This window comes from Orbicella franksi, chromosome 12 (assembly GCF_964199315.1).
Source record: "Orbicella franksi chromosome 12, jaOrbFran1.1, whole genome shotgun sequence".
Taxonomy (NCBI): domain Eukaryota; kingdom Metazoa; phylum Cnidaria; class Anthozoa; order Scleractinia; family Merulinidae; genus Orbicella; species Orbicella franksi.
Genome location: NC_138156.1, coordinates 17,583,891 through 17,597,045, shown reverse-complemented (window position 1 = coordinate 17,597,045; position 13,155 = coordinate 17,583,891). Strand labels below are relative to the sequence as shown.

General features: G+C 41.1%; 1 protein-coding gene across 1 annotated transcript; it reads right to left on the bottom strand.

Annotated features, from left to right (window-relative positions):
• Positions 1-2,511: 2,511 nt before the first annotated feature.
• Positions 2,512-6,902, bottom strand: LOC145463515 (uncharacterized). Its single transcript, XM_081447265.1, has 2 exons — positions 3,035-6,902; positions 2,512-2,795 (listed from the first exon to the last, which is right to left on the bottom strand). The coding sequence occupies exons 1-2, from the start codon at positions 6,173-6,175 to the stop codon at positions 2,652-2,654; spliced, it is 3,285 nt and encodes a 1,094-aa protein (XP_081303391.1). The 5' UTR covers positions 6,176-6,902; the 3' UTR covers positions 2,512-2,651.
• Between the last annotated feature and the right edge of the window lie 6,253 nt (positions 6,903-13,155).

The window sequence follows — 13,155 nt, the reverse complement described above, 5'->3', positions numbered from 1 at the left end:
TTGGCTGAAATCGATATTGACCGCGGTCTAGATTTTCCCATCTAGACCGGCATCTAGACCGGTTTCATTTTGTGTTGAAAAAGTAGCAAACTCAAATACAAATATGTTCACCGTTTTCTTTTATTTTTCTTCTCAATCATTTATGGAAGTGCCAAAAAGTCTGATGACAAAAAAAAAGGTAAAGAGGACGAGCAAATTTCGGCAGGTTTAAGTTAAGCTCATCTCCGTTTGCAAGCAAAATGTCAGCAAACCAGTTACATTAAACAAATTAAATTAAAGTTTTCTTCTTTGCCATATCATAAACATCTTATTAACCGAGCTAAGTCGGTCTGTATGGGAGAATCTTGACCTCGGTCGTGTGTACAGACCTCACTGCGTTCGGTCTGTACTCACGACCTCGGTCAAGATTCCCCCATACAGACCTCCTGCTCGGTTAATAAGAGCTAAGTATTGGAGCGTAGGGTAGGGTAGGGTAAGGTAGCGTAGCGTAGGGTAGAGTAGGGTAGGGTAGGGTAGAGTAGGGTAAGGTAGGGTAGGGTAGGGTAGTGTAGGGTAGTGTAGGGTAGTGTAGTGTAGTGTATTGTGTGGTAATGAATTAAAAAATTATGTGTTTTTGCAATAAAATAATAAATTAAAAAAAGACTGAATCACGTACATGTAACAGCAGTGAAGGGAAATGGTCCGTGTCAGTGAACAAAACATGCTGATAAGATCGAAACACGATTAAACTCGATTAGAAGCAAGCCTTACTGAGAGAAGGAACATGATGAAGAAAGTCAAATTCACCTAATTTCATTCTAATCTCCGGATGGAGAAAAACGCGCTATACCTAGTAAGAAATGGGATTGTGGAGATTGAAAAAATATCAAAAAAAGAACAATCATCTGATCCGTGGCTAACGAGGGTCACACGAAGAAAGTAACTTCTGAATGATTTTAACGCTTTCGTTGCGCCTGGCATGCGCCTGCAACAAAATTTATATTTCACCACCGAGCGGGTCAAGCCAAAGAACCGCATAGCCTCCTCCACGTTAACTTGAGTTGAAAGCCTTCAGTTCAACTATCTGTCGTACTAAACATATTTCATTGAAGAGGTCAAAATATAGTTTGCTAAAACCAAAAACCTTCATGCATGAAAATACGAAATACAAGTTTAAGTTTCGACGCCTTCTTGGCAACGAGTTCATCGGCAGCATACCAGTAACGCAATGTAGTCAAATGACTACTAGGATGCCATGTTGCTATCCATAGCGTGACAGTTATCGTTCGTTAGACTCCAGCTGGAGCGTTCCGGGTTTCTCTCCACCGCGGCCAGGAGTGTACATGGGAACAAACTTATTGATTATCGCCTTGAACCTGCTAAAAGTATGCTCGCCTGTTTCTATCTTTTCTTTTCTTTTTTGTTTTTGGTCTACAAAGGGCGCAATACCCTAATGATTTAAGTGTTTCGCTCACCCATCGGCGAAGCCCAATAATCCTTTTCTTAGAAATTAACCATTTTGTGTAAATGTGTACAGTCGAGCTGTTAGAAAACGCGACAATATGCGGAAGTGGGGTAGGGGTGGGTAAACTACGAGGGACCAGTAACCAGAAAGAGAAAGAACTGCTGGAGTGCATTGCATGATGGGAAAATAAACTACATGAGCTAGCCCAAAGCGCCTGCCTTTTGATTTGTCCAATGAGCACCCGTTCCGCACCCTGATTCATACCGTTGACCAGAAACAGACTGGCTAGTGGAGTGCATTGTAAAGTCTGCCTTCTCTTCTAAACGTAATTTTAATCAGGATTAAAATAGTGAACATTTTTTATAATATTGACTTAAAGTAAACAAGAAAGTGTTGTTGTGGCAACGAGAGCGCCCATTCTAGTTATTGTTGTGCCTGTTGTTGTTGTTGTTGTTGCTGGTTTTGTTAATCAATGTGCTGTATCTCATTTCAATATAGATTCTCAAAAATGAAATAAGAGAATCCTCTTGATGGCCTAATATGAATAAAGCGTCTCTCTCCCACTCCTCTCCAATCTCCGATCTTCGTAATGTAGAAACGAACTGCCACGTAGTGGGTTTCTCAACCAACAAAATATCAGCTGGATAACTGAAATTGCAAGGAACAGATCCTTCGCGTGCAACTGAACGTTACTATTAGCTTCGACTAACTCTCCAAATGAGTATCGGCAAGTATTTAACGGTCAACTTTGCGAACGCTTTTGTTTATCATATAGCTCTTCCGACTTCAGTAAGTCGATGCTCATTGTGTGGTTTATCGATATGTGCTGATGCGGTGACGCATTCTTGTCCTCTTCCTGATCAGAATCTTGTTGGTCTTTCGCTTTCTTGTCCTCTTCCTGATCAGAATCTTGTTAGTCTTTCGCTTTCTTGTCCTCTTCCACATCAGAATCTTGTTGGTCTTTCCCTTTCTTCTCCTCTTCCACATCAGAATCTTGTTAGTCTTTCGCTTTCTTGTCCTCTTCCTGATCAGAATCTTGTTAGTCTTTCCCTTTCTTGTTCTCTTCCACATCAAAATCTTGTTGGTCTTTCCCCTTCTTGTCCTCTTCCACATCAGAATCTTGTTGGTCTTTCACTTTCTTGTCCTCTTCCTGATCAGAATCTTGTTGGTCTTTCCCTTCCTTGTCCTCTTCCACATCAGAATCTTGTTAGTCTTTCGCTTTCTTGTCCTCTTCCACATCAGAATCTTGTGGGTCTTTCACTTTCTTCTCCTCTTCCACATCAAAATAATCTTGTTGGCCGTTCGCTTTCTTGTCCTCTTCCTGATCAGAATCTTCTTGGTCTTTCGCTTTCTTGTCCTCTGTTGTAAATGAGAAAGGACAATTGCCTGCAGAAATACTAGGCTTTAATCACCAAATCTCTGTCCTTACAAAACATGGCGGCCAACTGTAACCACAAGCATTGCAGGCTCGCACAAGAAAGCTGAACATACTACATGTATGACACAATGAATTATAATGTAACGCAAAAACTCGCAGTGTTCAAGTGTCTAGAGGGCCTTCAAGAGGGCCTTTTGCAATGTCATTTACACCACATCCTCTTCCACATCAAAATCTTGTTGGTCGTTCCCTTTCTTGTCCTCTTCCACATCAGAATCTTGTTGGTCTTTCGCTGTCTTGTCCTCTTCCTGATCAGAATCTTGTTGTTCTTTCCCTTTCTTGTCCTCTTCCACATCAGAATCTCGTTGATCTTTCGCTTTCTTGTCCTCTTCCACATCAGAATCTTGTTGGTCTTTCACTTTCTTGTCCTCTTCCACATCAGAATCTTGTTGGTCTTTCGCATTCTTGTCCTCTTCCACATCAGAATCCTTTTGGTCTTTCGCATTCTTGTCCTCTTCCACATCAGAATCTTGTTGGTCTTTCCCTTTCTTGTTTTCCTCCAGATCAGAATTTTGTTGACCTTTCCTTTTCTTGTTCTCTTCCTGGTCAGAATCCTGTTGGTCTTTCACTTTCTTGTTCTCTTCCAGATCAGAATCTTGTTGATCTTTATCTTTCTTGTTCTCTTCCACATCAGAATCTTGTTGGTCTTTTGGTTTCTTGTCCTCTTCCTGATCAGAATCTTGTTGGTCTTTCGCTTTCTTGTCCTTGCAGATCAGTAACGTGTTGGTCACATCTCTTTGCAGTTCAGCAAGTTGTTGGTCTCTTGCTGTCTGTTGTCTTTGCAGATCAGAAACTTGCTGGACTCTTGCTGCCACTTCTCGTTCTAGATTGTTTACTTGTTGGTCTTTTGCTGTTATTTGCCTTTGCAGATCATCTACTCGTTGGTCTCTCGCCATTGCGTCTTCTTCGAGATCAGTCACCTGTTGGTCTTTCGCTCTAATTTGTCTTTGCAGAACAGTAACTAGTTGGTCCTTTTCTGTCACCTGTCTTTGCAGATCAGAAACGTGTTGGTCCCTCGCTGTCACGTCTGCTTCTAGATTAGTTACTTGTTGGCCTCTAGCTGTGACTTGTTCTTCTAGATCAGTTAGCTGTTGGTTTGTCACTGTCAGTTGTCTTTGCAGATCATTTACTTGCTGGTTTCTCGCCATCACGCCTTCTTCCAGATCAGCTCCTTGTTGGTCTCTCACTCGAACTTGTCTTTGCAGATCAATAACCTGTTGATCTCTTGTTGTTACCTCTTCTTCCAGATCGGTAACCCGTTGGTCTCTCACTTCAAGTTGTGTTTGCAAATCATTAGTAGCCTGTTCGTCTCTGTCTCTCCCTTGCCCTTGTACATGTAGAAGAACAACTTGCTGATATCTCGCTGGCAGTTGTCTTTGCAAGTCAGTTACTTGCTGGCATCTCGCGGTCAGTTGCCCATGTAGATCGGTAACGTCTTGGTATCTCGCAGTCAGTTGCCCGTGCAGATCAGTTGCTTGTTCATGTCCCGAGATAACCTCTTCTTGCAGAAAAGTTATCAGTTGGTCTCTCGCTGCTAGTTGCCCTTGAAGATCAGTAACCTGCTGGTATTGCGCTGTCCTTTGTCTTTGTAGATCGAACACTTTTTGTTCTCTCGCTATCAGTTGTCCTTGCAAATCGGTAACCTGTTGGTCACTCGTTAATACTTGTCTTTGTAGAGAATTAACTAGTTCTTCGTTGGCTGCCAATTGTCCTTGTAGATCAGAAACTTGTTCGTTGCTTTCAGTTAGTTGTTTTTGGAGATCAGCATCTTGTTGGTCTCTTGCTATCATTTCTCCCTTCAGGTCATTAACTTGTTCGCTGCGCGCTAACAATTGTTCTTGCAGATCAGTAACCTGTTTGTTGCTCACAGTCAGTTGTCCTTGCAGCTCCGTAAGCAGTTGGCGGCTGGTTGTCAATTGCCTCTGCAGATCAGGAACTTGCTCGCTACTCACTGCCACTTGTCCTTGAACTTCTTTAATCTGTTGGTCTGTGTCCTGTTCTTGGTCGCTTGCGACCACTTTTTTTTGCAGATCAGTAACTTGTCCGTTGCTCGCTATAGGTTTTCCTTCCGGATCAGTAACGTGTTCGTTGCTCGCTGCCAGTTGTCCTTCCAGATCAGTAACATGCTCTTGTCTCGCGGTCTCTTGCCTTTGCAAATCAGTAGCTTCCCGGTCCTCTGCTGTTACTTGTTCTTGCAGATGAGTAGCTTGTTCATTGCTCGCTGTGAGTCGTATTTGTAGATCGGTAACTTGTTCGTCCGTTTGCCTCACTTGCTCTTGCAGATCACTAATTTGTTGGTCTGTCTGTGTAACTTGACCTTGCAGATCAGTAACTTGTTGGTTGCTTGATGCCAGGTGTCCTTGCAGGGCAGAAACTTGTTCGTCTCTCGCTGTTGCATGTCGTTGAAGATCAATGACTTGCTTGTTTCTCGCTACCAGTTGTCCATGCAGATCAGCAGCTTGTTGGTATGTCACTGTCAGATGTCTTTCCAGGTAAGTGACTTGCTGGTTCATCACTGTTAGTTGTCTTTGCAACTCAGCTAATTGCTTCTCTTTTTCCACCAGTTGTTCCTGTCTTGCGCTTAATTGACTTTGTAGGTAAATATCTCGTTCTTGTTCTCGTCGTAATTGTTCCTCTATGTTTGCCATATCTGCCTCCTTTCTTCGTAACTGCCCTTGCAAGTTGGACAATTGCGTCTGTGTCGTTACCAGTTCTTGCTTTGTTGTGCTTAACTGTCTTTGCAGGCCAATAACACGATGTTTTTCCTCTCGTACCTGTTCCTTTAAGGTTGCTCTGGCTCTTTTTCGTTCGCGTGATTGTTCTTTCAAATCAGTCAGTTGGTTCAGTCTGTCTGCATCTCGTTGTAGCGCCAATCTAAATTGCTCCTCCACCTGTATCATATTTGTGCTCTTTTCTTCCAACTGTTCTTGCAAATTACTCAATTGTCTGTGCAGATCAGCGATTTCTTGCTCTCTGACTGGTAGTTGTCTTTGCAGATCGATTAATTCCGTTTGACTCCTTACCAGTTGTTGCTTTGTCGTGCTTAACTGTCTTTCTAAGTCGATCACTCGTCCTCGTTCCTCTGTTAACTGCTTCTTTGAAGTTTCCTTATCTGTGCTGCTTCGTTCTAGTTGTCGCTGCAAGTCAAACACTTCCGTTTGGTATTCTACCATTTTTTTCTTCGCAGTGATTAACTGTTTTCGCAGGCTACTAACTCGATACTTCAGAGTCGTGTTATCTGTTTCGCTGTCTCCTAGTAACTGTCTTAGCGGGTTAGTCAAAAGATGTCCCATCTCTGTCACCTTTTGCGTAAAAATACGAAATCGTCTTCTTATTGTTCTTCAGGGACTTCTGTCAACTGTGTCGTCTTGCTTGGTCCTAAGCTGTTTCTTGCACTCAGCTGCAAACTTTTCCTCTTTAGGAACTCCTCAATTACTCATCTCTCATGTCAATTTCTCATCAACTATATTGCCAGGGCTTGGTGCATGACTCTATTAAGTGTTGTTTTCTAGTTCTTGAATCTTCATTCCTTTTTAATTGTCCACGTGAGAATGCTTCAACTGATTTTTTAACTGTTAAACCTAGTGAATCAAAAGAATACCGCAAAATTAGATAATAAGCCCCCGAAATTGGAATCCCCTTCCCAAAGGCCAGGATTCTTCAGTTAGGTCAGCATGAAGAATCAGACGTTAGGGCGTTAGAGCGTGAGGTCACGGCTTTCCCGTAGCGGCGCGGACTCTGGCGAGGAGTTTGCCCCAGATAGGCCCTCTTGAAATAAGTCCCACAAAGTTAAGAGGCTGTCCGTGTAAGAACCGACCACTTGATTTTCGGCTGGAAACAGAATTTCTTCAAATTTTCTGTGTGAGACAGTCAGTCCATATGATAAACAAAAACAGCAATAATTTGGCTTAAAGTGCTATTTTTCAATATTTCTGGCGTCGATTTCCGAGTACGGTCCAAAATCGTAAAAACCGTTCTGTTTCGAGTCAAATTTAGGCGTTGCGCTGAAGGAGCTGAAAAATTACGCTTTCACTCAAATACAATAAAACTTGCAGATAATTTTATTTCATGGTTTTTCTTTCGATTAACGGTAAAATATTTAAAATCGCTTGCAAGAAAAATTAATTATGATTTTTTGAAAATGCTCCACAGAGTACCTTCGCAAAATTTTAGCGGGCATGCTGCTGGTTGAAGGAGTGTTTCTCAAAAGTATAACGTGATCTGGAGCCCTGACCAATATCCATGTTTAGTACTAGGGCTAGTGTACCGGGAACAGGAAAAAAAAATTTGGGCACTAACCTTTTGGAACTACAGGAGTTCGATCAACGTAGCCAATATTCACACGCCAATGCTTGCGTGACACATTTTCGCACCAATTATTGTTCCCAAGTTTCCCACATAAATTCTTAAGTTTCCCGCATAAAATAATATTACCTTGAACCAAATATTCTTAAAACGTACTCTTTGTTCGGGATAAGGCATGAATAGCCTTAAATTCATCAAAGATTCCTCCAAAAGTAGGAATTTACAAGCTACGAATGAGCGGCTGCGGCGTGAGTTGCCTTAAGTTTCGCCTAAAAACAATTGCTGAAATTGGGTTATCACAGGCCTTGGACTATACAAAAATTCCATATTAAACATATTTAAGAAGTGAACGTGTTTGTGATATGATTATTGCCAAGAAAAAAAATAATAGTGTACCGCGAATGTACCTCAGATGTACAGCTAAGGAGATGTCGATTCCAGTCGGCAAACGCTCTGGAATGTCAAAGTTATTTTGGCAGCTCTCCTTATCCACTTTTTGTTTATTTTGCATTGCCGTTAAAAAGCAATACCAATCCTGGGTATTTGAGAAATAAATTATTTTACTATTGATATTTGATTTTAGAAATGGCTTAGAAGCTTTGCCTCTTTTATTCAACATTTTTTTTTTTCGTGTTGCTATTTTGGGGTAGCCCTTTGCGCTAAAATTAAATTATGCAAATTGTAGAAGTCTGAAGTCGACAGCGTTTTACGCAGCTTACGCTAGAAATAACGGATTTATTTTTTTCGCTTTGCGTCGTTTTTGCTGTTTGCAATGGCAGGATTGTGTTCCTTCTCAGCTGTTACAAGTGGCACGTGCGGAAATAGTCGTGGATTTACAGAATGTGTAGTCGGGTGTCTGGAAAACCCGAATAGCGAATGGCGAATAGTCGCGAATAGTCCCGAATAGTACGCATAGTCTCGAATAGTGCGAACAGTGGCGAAAAGTCGCGAAAAGTGGCGAATAGTGACGAATAGTCGTCAATAGTCACCGCTTTAGATCTAATATCCAGCGTTAATTAATTATCCAATAGACAACAGAATTTCAGTGAATATATTACCTTTTCCTCTCCGAACTCAGGCTAGTAGGCTGTCTATCGCCGACATTAAGAAAACAGAAAACACAAGGATAACCTAATAAAGACGTATTTACGCTTTTGCAGCGGTTAAAACAGAAGAAATTACGTTTAGAAACACCTTTTGTCCTGATAAGCGTCTGGGCTTTTAGCGGGAAAATCCCATCCTAAGTTGCTACGAGGTTAACTGGGAGATACTGGGTACCCTATTTGCTACTATTTGCCACTATTTGCCACTATTCGCCATTATTCGAGACTGTTCGCCTCTATTCGCACTATTCGTGCTACTCGCTATTCGCTATTCGGAACTATTCGCTGTTCGTTATTCGCGACTATTCACTATTCGGGTTTTCCAGACACCCGTTTCTAAACGTAATTTCTTCTGTTTTAACCGCTGTAAAAGCGTAAATACGTCTTTAATAGGTTATCCTTGTGTTTTCTGTTTTCTTAATGTCGGCGATGGACAGCCTACTAGCCTGAGTCCGGAGAAGAAAAGGTAATAAATTCACTGAAATTCTGTTGTTTATTTGGATAATTGATTAACGCAGGATATTAGATCTGAAGCGGTGACTATTGACGACTATTCGTCACTATTCGCCACTTTTCGCGACTGTTCGCCACTATTCGCATTATTCGAGACTATTCGCACTATTCGGGACTATTCGCTATTCGCTATTCGCGACTATTTGCTATTCGCTCTTCGGGTTTTCCAGACACCCTTTAGAAACGCCTTTTGTCCTGATAAGCGTCTGTGCTATTTAGCGGAAAAATCCCATCCCAAGTTGTTACGAGGTTAACTGCGAGATACTGGGTACCCTATTTGTTACTATTTGCCACTATTTGCCACTATTTGCCACTATTCGAGACTGTTCGCCATTATTCGCACTATTCGTACTATTCGCTATTCGCTATTCGGGACTATTCGCTGTTGGTTATTCGCGATTATTCGCTATTCGCTATTCGGGTTTTCCAGACACCCCCAGCAGTTTCCGAGTGCGTGACCAAAAGTATTATCATCTTATCGGCATATTACTTCAGTTCGAAACGTCAGCATAACCAAGCAGTATAAATGACATACACATAATAGTAGCATGTTCACCTATCACGGTTTGTAATATCCTGAATCTTGCAAACTGATTCTATCCCTGCATATAATTTTCAGCGGCGTTCTTGTCAGTACTCATATGATATCCGACTTTGAAGAAAACCAGTTACTGCCAAGTCCCATGTATGTATCATCTATCTGTGTTATTTGTGTCATTTGATTAAGCCAGTAGTAACTGCTTAAGCGTCATTCTACGTGCGACTTTCGGGTTTCCATTTTGAAGACGTTTGAAAATCCTCCAGTTTGACTGAAGATGTGTTATCCGAGACTCGCGCGTTACAACATATTTTACATGGGGTGAGGGTCGGGATTTCAGAGCTTTTAACAGAGTTACTTTTCTTTGTTTGAATTTTAAGCCACAAAGACCTGGTTCGTGTGTAGCATTTTATCGCTTTACTTAAGAAAGGAGGCCCTGAACTGGAACTAACATCGAGATATTGAAAAAATGCTAACGCTTTTTCTTTCGGAATTAATTCCCAATCTACCCTTACCCTGCGTGCAAAGACTTTTGCTGGACAGTATGCAAATAAGAGACGCGGAGCCATCGAAGATGGCGGCTTATTTGTTACTGCTAATTACTGGGGATTTCTCCCGGGGGATTTCTGCTTGATAGCAGGTTGAATGATTGTACCAAACAACAAAACGGAAAACGTAGAAATATTTGCATAGGAACTTGGTAATATTGAGCGATTTGGGGGATTCAAAATCACCAGACGAATGCGTACAGGTTATGCAAACCTATAAATGGAATACCGTTGAAATGGCAGGATAGGAATGTTGTTTGACAGTCAAGACATGACAACCCAGCTAAGGTAAACATATATATGTTGGTTTGTGTACGCTTAAGTCGAGCTGATATTCCTGTGATATTTCGAATTGAAGTGATTTAATGACAAAAACAATGGTAGTACTTCTGGTGACGCATTCCACTGTTGGCGTGATTTTAATTTTTTTGTGTATGATTTGAATAATGTTTTGACGAGTGCCTAATCATCTGCCCAAACCAAACTTTACATATATTGAAAGACCTATCCTAGTATAGTCAGAATCGAGAATCTTATGGAATTCTGAGACATGGCACATGGTCAAAATGACAATTGTTTTCACGGACTGACGAACTCATCGTTGGAGAACACTTTGGTTTTGTTTACCGCTAAATAATCAGATAAATCCAATATTCTTGAGACTGGGCGTTTTTGGACAAGGAATAGTTCTGCATTAAGTTGGTTGTATTACACCTTTTCTGTGCTCAATAGTTGCCAAATGCGAATCGAATGAAAATGGTCAATTTTCAGCCCAGTTAGAACTCGTTAGATTGATATCTGGGCGTGAAACCGATAATGTCCTTTTTCTCGGAAATACCAAGACAAAAAAACTACATAGCATTTTTACTTTTACTAAGGCTTACTTATATGCAGCAGTAAGGCAAATTCTATTTTTCAAGCTTTACCGAACTATTTTTGATCCTTGTCTACATTTGCTTTAAATTATTTTCACGAACACGACTTTGAATCGCCATGGCTTTAGGATGTTAACCGTGGAAACAGCTTTATTTCATTGATTGCCGTTTTGATTGCATCTAGTGATTAGTTCCAGTGGCAAAAATTTCAATGAATCGATGGAAAAGTATTCTGAAGCCAAGAGTAAGCCTGAACTAGGGTCCAGACTAAATTCAGGAATTAAGCACGGCAGAAGCATGGCGTCTGAATCAAACTTTTGAATTAAGTTCGGCGAGCAATTAAGTTCGACAAGCTCTGCCGTGCTACACGACTCTGGCACGGCAGCGACTCAAACGTCGTGCTTTAGTCGCGCTTAACAAAATTCATAAATTTTATAAATGTATTTTACTGGGATTGCGTTCCCGCGGGGGATTAGAAGGAGAATTGTTACGAGGCAGCAGTAAATCCTGAATTTGGTTCAACTCTGGCATGACATCTGAATCAGAGTTGTTTTCCTGCCGTGCAACAGTCGAACCTAATCGCAATTTATAATGGTAATTGAACTGAGTGGAGTGCAATTTGGTCTGAAATCATACGCGTGATTTCAAAATCGAACAAGCGCGCAGCGCGAGTTCGATTTGAAATCACAAGTATGATTTCAGATCAAAATTGCACGACATGAAGTTCAATTGCCACTTTATTAGATCCATTTTGAAATCGCACAATTTTATCGCCTTAATTTTTAGACTTTTGGTGTATTGTTCCAGTAGCCGGTTTGTTAAAAAAAAAGCGGAACCGGAAACGCCTTTACGTCTCATTTAGTATGCAAAACGATGTCATGTGACGAAAACTCATCCGAGCATGACAAAGAAACAAGCGGTTTTGAAGTCAGAACGAAAATAGTCTGCTTCAGGTATAAAAGTTCAATTCTCGTCGGTTGAATCAATGATGGAAGGTCTTTCTTTCTTCTGTGGTTGAGGCTGAGACTTTTCATTGTCTTTGGAGAAGGAATTTGAAGGTGCATCCTGCGTAATTCTGCGATGGATTTCTTTTGAGTTGTGAAACTCCCTCGAGTGCACGATGCCCAGTGGATGGTACGTTTTTTTTCTTTCATACCGTTTAATGGCATGATTTTAAGGGAGTCCAGCTCGTTATCATCTCCGTTTCTTTTAGTGACTTTGGCGAAGGACTCAATACTCAGGACCTTGTCAAGTTCTTGCGGCGCCATTTGTTTCAAGATATTTCCAAGATGGCGGGACTAACACCAGCTTCGTAAGACGTTCATTCATTCACTGTTTTGTGGAGCGGGGCGTATTTTGACTATGTTGATTCACAGCGACAGAGTTGAGCTCTTTTGTTGCTTCGTTTGAAATTACCAGAAACCTGGAAACATCTACCTTCTTGAGATGGCCCTGAATTTGTTGTTGAGTGGTTTTCGTTTGTTTATGTTTTACTGGAATCGGTATCATACGGATTTTGAGCAGATGTTGAAGAAAAATCGCCAAAATATTCGTCAAAATGGACACTGAAAGTTGGAAACTTCCATTAAAGTTGGTGTTCAGCCTGAAGGAGCTGATAATCGTCATTTAGAAACTGTAATTAATTACATTCGTCAAGTTTTTTTGAAAAAAACACACAATAACAACAGAGTTTTGGCAATACTAGTTGCTAAATTATCCACACAATGGCTTTTTGCCTTTCATTTTCCTGAAATTTTATTGTTTACTTTAAACTAATATTGAAATCTGATTTGTTGTTTTGTTTTACTGTCCCATTCTCAATGGCTGAGAAAAAGATGTGATTTAGAGCAAAAAATAGTGCGATTCGTGAATAAATCGCACCATTGAGAGCCAATCAGATTGCAAGGATAGCCAGTGATTTCAAAATGGATTTAATAAATAACATAACTAAAGCAAAGCGCGCGCTCTGATTGGTTAACTTAGCGTCTACTATTTGCCCATGGGTGTACGCTACTGACGTGTGTGCTAATGTTTACAAAGCAAATCTTTTGACAGACATTGTTTCCAAAGTAATGGCCGACGTCCTTCTCCCCAGAAATGCGAAACTGTCTTCGCAGTTGTGTGAAGATGAAACTTTATCGAGTTACTGGTGCGCAGTCGGTTGTCATGAATGAATTTTTGCGCGCTTGTTTTCTCCTGTCATGTAAGACTACACGAACACTTTTGTGTGATGTAGCTCAATAAAAGGACTTCTGTTGTTCCAGTGTCTCACAATGTTATGGGAGGGAGGTTTGCTAAGCACTCAAGAAGCTAGAGTCGCACGAGGCGATCGCCTCGTGCGACTCTTACGCTTCTTTCGTGCTTAGCAACCTCCCGCGTGCATCCATTTAA

Excerpts from the sequence above, each read along its gene's own strand:
- LOC145463515 (XM_081447265.1), bottom strand. The coding sequence starts at position 6,175 with ATGGGACATCTTTTGACTAACCCGCTAAGACAGTTACTAGGAGACAGC. Across the intron at positions 2,796-3,034 it reads TTGATGTGGAAGAGGATGTG|AAAGCGAAAGACCAAGAAGA; the intron begins GTGTAAATGACA and ends ACAGAGGACAAG.